The sequence below is a fragment of the Aegilops tauschii genome, chromosome 3 (assembly GCF_002575655.3).
Source record: "Aegilops tauschii subsp. strangulata cultivar AL8/78 chromosome 3, Aet v6.0, whole genome shotgun sequence".
NCBI lineage: Eukaryota > Viridiplantae > Streptophyta > Magnoliopsida > Poales > Poaceae > Aegilops > Aegilops tauschii.
In genome coordinates this window covers 115974946-115983976 of record NC_053037.3, presented here as the reverse complement: position 1 = coordinate 115983976, position 9031 = coordinate 115974946, and the positions used below count along the sequence as shown (strand labels likewise).

At 49.3% G+C, this 9031-nt stretch overlaps 1 protein-coding gene across 1 annotated transcript; it reads left to right on the top strand.

Annotated features, from left to right (window-relative positions):
• Positions 1-3925: 3925 nt before the first annotated feature.
• Positions 3926-4249, top strand: LOC109786871 (uncharacterized). The gene has a single exon (XM_020345435.1). It carries the CDS (start codon positions 3926-3928, stop codon positions 4247-4249), a length of 324 nt encoding a protein of 107 aa, XP_020201024.1.
• The last annotated feature ends 4782 nt before the right edge of the window (positions 4250-9031 follow it).

Sequence of the window (9031 nt, the reverse complement as noted above, 5' to 3'; positions counted from 1 at the left end):
TTCTGGACGGGAACCACCTTCCTCTCTGGTGAGCGCGTCACGTCTGGCTTCATCAACCAGCCCGATGAGATCGCTTGCACTTGCACCGGTGCATCGCCCGGTGCGGGAGCCATCTGCCCGCGAGCTGCCTTGTTGGCCTGTTTGAGAAGCTCACCCTCTCCAATGCAGCCGCCACCGACGAGTTCCCCCGCGGCGTGCTGCACATCGACGACCCACTCCCTCCTGTCACCTGCGACACCTCTGCCGATGCACTCAACACCAACGTCGTCATGGAGGTGATGGTCACTGGCCACAGCCATGATTCCAGCGGGGCCGCCCAGGACCTGTTGTGAGCGACAATGCGAAACCTGGCCACTCCCATCGCTGCCAACGCCGATGGGGCGGCACTGGAGGACATCCGTGTCAAGCTCCTTGATAGAGCCAACAAGATGGCGGCCATGAAGCGTCGCGCTGAGGCCAGCCAGTGCGAGATCGACCGCATAACGGGCAGCACACCGGCTGCAGGCGAGCCCGGCCGAGACGGCGCCATCCGGCAAAGCGGCGCGGCCATAGCCAGCATGCTGGCAGTCTGACGCCCTATCTACGACACCCCCGTGTAGAATCTACGCGACACGCAGGCGGCGGCAGAGGAACTCGAGCACCTGGAGGGCGACGAGTGGTGCAACCAGATGGAGCGCCTTCAGGAGCTCCTCAATTTTGCGAACACGCAGCAAGAAGCGTGCAACTGCACGGTGGAAGCCAGCAAGCAGGCCGAAATCCATCCCCCCGACGCGAGCATGGAGCGACCTCCTCGTCCCCAAGCAGCAGCGGCCGCGGCCAGCAGAACCCGAAGCCGGCTGCCAGCCCCAGCCGGCGCACTCACCAGACAGTTTTTCACTGCCGGCAAGTTTCTCCAAGGGCGGAGGACCAGCGCCAGCAGGATGAACATCCGCCTCCCCCTCGTAGGGAGTGGCTGGCTTCTCCGGCGCTGGTTGACCACCCGACTCTGGGGGTTGGCTACGCCCCCGCAAAGGAGTCAGCGAGAATGATGCTCGCCATCGAATCGAGTGGCTGGCTCGGTCCCTGGCGGTCGAAGAGGAGGATACAGTCGGCCCGGCCTGCTTTGGCCCCCGCATCCATGACGAGCCCTTCCCCAGAGGGTTCTCGTTCCCTCGAGATACTCCCAAGTACACCGGCTCCATGAAGCCGGAGGACTGGCTGACTGACTACGCCCCGACAGTTAGCATAGCAAACGGCAGCAAGCGTGTTGCCGTGAAGTATGTGCCGCTCATGATCGAGGGCACAACCCGGACATGGCTGAACAGCCTCAAACCCTACAGCGTCAACAGCTGGTTGGACTTCAACGAAGTCATTGTCTGCAACTTCACCAGCACCTACAAGCGCCCCCAAGCCTTGCCAGCTCTCCATGTGTGCTCAGGGTCCGACTGAGTCCACCATGAAGTTGGAGATCCGGGTTGGTGCGTCCGGGAAGGTGCTCCAGCCGGCTCCTCAAACACCGGCTGGTGACTCCAACCGGGGCCAACAGCCGAACGACAACAAGCGCAAGGCCCAACAGCCGACAAGTGGCGACTATCGAGGATCAACAGCCAGCCGGGCAACCCGGCCCCAAGCGTCAGAAGGGCGGCAAGGGTGCATGGCTGCCTGACTTCTCCTTCGAGCGGGCCCTAGATGCCCTGTGCAAGTTCCACAGCGGCGCGAAGCCATCCAACCACACCACCCGCCAGTGCAACTGGCTCGCCTGAATCGCCAAGGGTGAGCGCTTGCCACCTCCTTCGGCCGGCCCAGCGGCTCCGGCTCCCCAGCAGCTGCTACCTCTTGAGCATGTGTTGGTTTTCCCTTGAAGAGGAAAGGGTGATGCAGCAAAGTAGCGTAAGTATTTCCCTCAGTTTTTGAGAACCAAGGTATCAATCCAGTAGGAGGCCACACGCAAGTCCCTCGTACCTACACAAACAAATAAGAACCTTGCAACCAACGCGATAAAGGGGTTGTCAATCCCTTCACGTCCACTTGCAAAAGTGAGATCTGATAGAGATGATAAGATAATATTTTTCGTATTTTTATGATAAAGACTAAAAGTAAAGGTTACAAAGTAAACGAAGATAGAAATAGCTAGTTGGCGGAAGATCAATATGATGGAAGATAGACCCGGGGGCCATAGGTTTCACTAGTGGCTTCTCTCAAGATAGCATAAGTATTACGGTGGGTGAACAAATTACTGTCGAGCAATTGATAGAAAAGCGCATAGTTATGAGAATATCTAGGCATGATCATGTATATAGGCATCACGTCCGCAACAAGTGGACCGACTCCTGCCTGCATCAACTACTATTACTCCACAGATCGACCGCTATCCAACATGCATCTAGAGTATTAAGTTCATAAGTACAGAGTAACGCATTAGGCAAGATGACATGATGTAGAGGGATAAACTCAAGCAATATTATATAAACCCCATCTTTTTATCCTCGATGGCAACACTACAATACGTGTCGTTTCCCCTGCTGTCACTAGGATCGAGCACCGCATGATTGAACCCAAAGCTAAGCACTTCTCCCATTGCAAGAAAGATCAATCTAGTTGGCCAAACCAAACTGATAATTCGAAGGGACTTGCAAAGATAACCAATCATACATAAAAGAATTCAGAGAAGATTCAAATATTGTTCATAGATAATCTTGATCATAAACCCACAATTCATCGGATCTCGACAAACACACTGCAAAAAGAGTTACATCGAATAGATATCCATGAAGATCGAGGAGAATTTTGTATTGAGATCCAAAGAGAGAGAAGAAGCAATCGAGCTAATAACTATGGACCCGAAGGTCTGAGGTAAACTACGCACACATCATCGGAGAGGCTATGGTGTTGATGTAGAAGCCCTCCATGATCGACTCCCCCTCCGGTGGAGCGCCGGAAAAGGCCCCAAGATGGGATCTCACGGGTACAGAAGGTTGCGGTGGTGGAAATTGGGTTTCGTGGTAATCCTGGATGTTTTCAGGGTACGTAGGTATATATAGGAGGAAGAAGTAGGTCAGTGGAGCTACGAGGGGCCCACGAGGGTGGGGGGCGTGCCTCCCTGCCTCATGGCCTCCTTGTTCGTTTCTTGACGTCCACTCCAAGTCCTCTGGATCACGTTCGTTCCAAAACTAACTCTCCCAAAGGTTCCATTCCATTTGGACTCCGTTTGATATTCCTTTTCTGCGAAACACTGAAATAGGCAAAAAAAACAGCAATTTGCACTGGGCCTTGGATTAGTAGGTTAGTCCTAAAAATAATATAAAATTGCTTAGTAAAGCCCATTAAACATCCAAAACAGATAATATAATAGCATGGAACAATAAAAAATTATAGATACGTTGGAGACGTATCAGCAGCCAACGGCCCGCCTAGTCGGCATGCTCCATGATGAGTTCCCCGACGCGAATGCCACCTACGTCGTCTTCACCAGTGAAGCCGACGGCAAGCACAGTCGTTGTTAGCAGCACCACAAGGTGAAAGCTGTCACTTTAGAGGTCCCCCAATTTATACACTGGTTCGAGAGACCCATCACCTGGAGCTGTGATGATCATCCGGCCGTGGTCCCTTCCCGGGTGCTTATGCAATGGTGCTGGGCTCCAACTTCTCAACGGAGAGGCGGGCTTGCCGCTTCTCCCGAATCCAGATAGACGGCGGTAGCAGCATCAACATCCTCTACCGCGACACCATGGAGAAGCTGGGCATCAAAGAGAAGCCACTCCAGCCCAGCTGAACTGTGTTCCATGGCATCGTCCCTGGGCTTTCATGCTCCCCAATCAGAAAAATCAAGATTGATGTCCTATTCGACAACAAGGCCCACTTCTGCCATGAAACAATCTGGTTCAAGGTGGTTGACTTGGACAGCCCCTACCACTCGCTCTTGGGTCGGCCTGCACTGGCCAAATTCATGGCGGTGCCGCGTTATGCCTACCTGAAGATGAAGATGCCGGGTCCCAAGGGCATCATCACCATTGCCGGCGACTACCAGAAGTCGCTCAAGTGCGTGGCTGCCAGTAGCCGGCTAGCCGTGTCCCTCGTCATCGCCGAAGAGAAGCGTCTCCTTCACCGGGCTGTGGCCATGTCCAGCGAGCAGCCAGCCATGCCAGATGACCCCAAGGACGCGGAGGCCGGGGCCTCCTTCCAGCCGGCCAAGGAAACCAAGAAGATCATCTTGGACCCGGCGCACCCGGAGAGCTACACTATCATAGGTTCCAACCTTGACAGCAAATAGGAAAGCAAGCTCGTCGACTTCCTCCGTGAGAATCGGGACATCTTTGCATGGTCCCAAAGGACATGCCCGGTGTTCCAAGGGAGTACGTGATAGGTCCATTTTGCATCATGTTTTCTTACTGTTATTTATGATTTTTTATGCATAATAATGCTTTTTTGAGTAATTCTATTGCCTTTTCTCTCATAATATGCAAGTTACACACCAAGAGGGAGAATTCCGGTAGCTGGAAATCTGGGCCTGGAAAAGTAACGTCAGACCACCTATTTTACACAACTCCAAACAAGTTGAAACTTCACGGAGATTTTTATCAAATATATGATCAATATTGGAGCAAATAAGTACCAAAGGGGGCCCACCAGGTGGGCACAACCCACCTGGGCGCGCCAAGGAGCCCAGGCGCACCCTGGTGGGTTGTGCTCACCCAGGCCCACCTCCGATGCCCATCTTCTAGTATATAGGGAATTTTGACCTAGAAAAAAATAAGGAGAGGACTTTCGGGACGGAGCACTGCCATCTCAAGGCGGAACTTGGGCAGGAGCACTTTTGCCCTCCGGCGGAGCGATTCCGCCGAGGGAACTTCCCTCCCGGAGGGGGAAATCATCGTCATCATCATCACCAACAAATCTCCCATCTTGGGGAGGAAAATCTCCATCAACATCTTCATCAGCACAACCTCATCTCAATCCCTAGTTCATCTCTTGTGTTCAATCTTGGTACCGGAACTATAGATTGGTGCTTGTGGGTGACTAGTAGTGTTAATTACATCTTGTAGTTGATTACTATATGGTTTATTTGGTGGAAGATTATATGTTCGGATCCAATATGTTATTTAATACCCCTCTGATCTTGAGCATGATTATCATTTGTGAGTAGTTACTTTTGTTCTTGAGGTCACGGGAGAAATCATGTTGCAAGTAATCATGTGAATTTGATATGTGTTTGATATTTTGATAGTATGTATGTTGTGATTCCCTTAGTGGTGTCATGTGAACGTCGACTACATGACACTTCACCATATTTGGGCCTAAGGGAATGCATTGTGGAGTAGCAATTAGATGATGGGTTGCGAGAGTGACAGAAGCTTAAACCCCAGTTTATGCGCTATTCCGTAAGGGACCGATTGGATCCAAAAGTTTAATGCTATGGTTAGAATTTATTCTTACTACTTTTCTCATAGTTGCGGATGCTTGTGGGAGGGTTAATCATAAGTAGGAGGTTTGTTCAAGTAAGAACAGCACCTAAGCACCGGTCCACCCACATATCAATTTATCAAAGTACCGAACACAAATCAAACCAACATGGTGAAAGTGACTAGATGAAATTCCCATGTACCCTCAAGAACGCTTTGCTTATCATAAGAGACCGTTTTGGCCTGTCCTTTGCCTCAAAAGGATTGGTTTACCTTGCTGCACTTTTGTTACTACTATCGTTACTTGATTGTTACAAATTATCTTGCTATCAAACTACTCCGCTACTTACAATTTCAGCACTTGCAGACATTACCTTACTGAAAACAACTTGTCATTTCCTTCTGCTCCTCGTTGGGGTCGACAATCTTACTTACCAAAAAGAGCTACAATTGATCCCCTATACTTGTGGGTCATCAAGGCTATTTTCTAGCGCCATTGCCGAGGAGGGAAGCGCCTTTCGTAAGTGGAATTTGGTAAGGAAACATTTATATAGTGTGCTCAAATTTATTGTCACTTGTTACTATGGAAAAAATTCTTTGAGGGGTTTGTTCGGGATATCTTCACCTCGACCGGAACCACAGTTAGCTACCCCTCAACCTACTGCACCTACTGAAAATATTGAATATGAAGGTATGATAGAACAACTGCTAGCTAATCCTTATGCAGGAGATGGAACCGAACATCCTGATATGCACTTGATATATGTGGAACAAATTTGTGGATTGTTTAAGCTTGCAGGTTTACCCGGAGATGAAGTTATGAAATAGGTTTTCCCTTTATCTTTGAAGGGAAAAGCATTGGCATGGTATAGGTATGCGATGATATTGGATCTTGGAATTGGAATCGGTTGAGTTTTAGGAATTTCACCAAAAAAATTATCCTATGCATCAAGTTCATCGTGATCGGAATTATATATATAATTTTGGCCTCGTGAAGGAGAAAGTATCGCTCTAGCTTGGGGGAGGCTTAAGCCAATGATTTATTCATGCCACAATCATGAGCTCTCGAAGGAAATTATTATCCAGAACTTTTATGCTCGGCTTTCTCGTAATGATCAAACCATGCTCGATACTTCTTGTGCTGGTTCTTTTATGAAGAAGACTATTGAATTCCAGTGGGATCTTTTGGAACGAATTAAACACCACTCTGAAGATTGGGAACTCGACAAAGGTAAAGAGTCAGGTATTAAGCTTAAGTATGATTGTGTTAAATCCTTTATGAATACCAATGCTTTTCAAAAGTTTAGCACTAAATATGGACTTTACTCTGAGATAGTAGCCTCCTTTTGTGAATCATTTGCTACTCATGTTGAACTCCCTAAAGAGAAGTGGTTTAAATATCACCCACCTATTAAAGAAGAAATTAAAGAACCGGTACCAATTAAAGAAGAAACTATACTTTACAATGTTGATCCAGTTGTTCCTTCCGCTTATATTGAGAAACCACCTTTTCCTGTTAGGATAAAGGAACATGCTAAAGTTTCAACTGTGGTTAACAAAAGCTATATTAGAAAAACTAAACCTGATAAACAAATCAAAGTAGAACCTAGTATTGCTATGGTTAAAGATCTCCTGGAAGAAGATATGGATGGGCATGTTATTTACTTCTGTGAAGAAGCTGCTAGAATTGCCAAACCTGATAAAAAGGACAAACATAGACCTGTTGTTGGCATGCCTGTCATCTCAGTTAAAATAGGAGATCACTGTTATCATGGTTTATGTGACATAGGTGCTAGTTTGAGTGCTATTCCTTACACCTTATATTAAGAAATTATGAATGACATAGCACCAGCAAAGATATAAGACATAGATGTTACTATTAAACTTGCTAATAGAGACACTATATCACCAATTGGGATTGTTAGAGATGTTGAAACCTTGTGTGGGAAAATAAAATACCCTACTAATTTTCTTGTTCTTGGTTCCCCACAAGATGACTTTTGTCCCATTATTTTTGGTAGACCTTTCTTCAACACCGTTAATGCTAGAATAGACTGTGAGAAACAAACTGTCGGTGTTTGTTTTGGTGATGAGTCTCATGAGTTTAATTTTTCCAACTTTAGTAGAAAACTTCATGAAAAAGAATTTCCTAGTAAAGATGAATTAATTGGTCTTGCTTCTATTGTTGTGCCACCTACTGATCCACTAGAACAATATTTGTTAGACCAGGAAAATGATTTACATATGCATGAAAGAAATGAAATACATAAGATTTTTCTTTGAACAACGTCCTCCGCTTAAACACAATTTGCCTATTGAAACTCTAGGAGGTCCTCCTCTGTCGGATGTGGGGTTCCGGCAAACCCTTAAGGTTCAAACACTGGGGAGCGCGCGAAGTCTTTCCCTCCTACCGATCTATGCCCTAGCTCGCTAAGATCTCGCGGACGAACTCGACGAACTCGCAACACAGAAAGACACGAGGTTTATACTGGTTCGGGCCACCGTTGTGGTGTAATACCCTACTCCAGTGTGGTGGCAGTGGATTGCCTCTTGGGCTGATGATGAACAGTACAAGGGAAGAACAGCCTCCTGAGGTTGAGGTGTTCTTGTGCTCGGCTAGCTTGTGTAGGTGAGAGCTAAGTGAATTGCTCCATGCCCCTACTGTGGTGGCTAGCTCTACTTATATAGGCCCTGGTCCTCTTCCCAAATATCGAGCGGGAAGGGAGCCAACAACGGCGGGCAAATTTGAAGGGGGACAGCTAGTACGAGCTATCCTGACAAAAGTGGTCTTCGCCTACAAAAAGCTCTGGTGGTCACGCCGTCTTGGGCTCCACGATGACCTCCGTCTTGCCGTCCTCCTGGTCTTGGTCTTGTTGCCCCAATATAGCAACCTTTGCCTGATGCCTCGGTACTCTTCGCTTGCGCTGGCCTCCTTAGCTCCAAAGAGGAAATAAGGACACTGGGCGCGCTGGCGCCCGCCTAGTGCCGTTCGTCATGGCTCACGTCTCGAGAGCCTCGTGAGGTTTGCCCCGCCTTGATATCTCCGCTCCTCGTGAGCCTGCCTGGCTAGGCCACTCCAGAGGAGGTCTTGCGTCGTCCGTCTCGCGAGGCTTGGACCCTCGCGAGGGTCTTGGATGCCTTGTTGATGAAGTTGGGCCATACGACCTGCTGCTTAGCCACGGTGTGGGCCGCAGGCAGGCAAGTCTGGGGACCCCCGTTCCCAGAACGCCGACAGTAGCCCCCGGGCCCAAGGTGCGCTGGGGTTGGCTTCGCGGCGAAGCCAAGGGTCATGTTCGGAGCACCGGGGGCCCCAAAATCCTGCGGCCTTGGTTGAGGCGTGGTGGTTGATTGGACGTGGGCGTCTCCGCTTCCCCACGCTGCCTTTGAATCCGCCCGGCTATGCGGCCCCTGCGGCCTACACAGTTATTCCTCCGCCTCTTGCGCTTTGCTTACCCAATTCCCCTGCTTCCTAGTGGCTCTACTTCCCTTCTCCGATCTGACTTGCGCTCCGCCTGCTCCATCGTCATGGCACCGAAACAAGCTAAAAAGGGGAAGGGACCTCTGTCTCTGCCAGCTGCGCCTCCGCCCCCTGCGCCGGCGCTTGGCTGGTCTCAGGTGCTCAACAACGAGGCCATGGACAAGGTGCGCCCGAT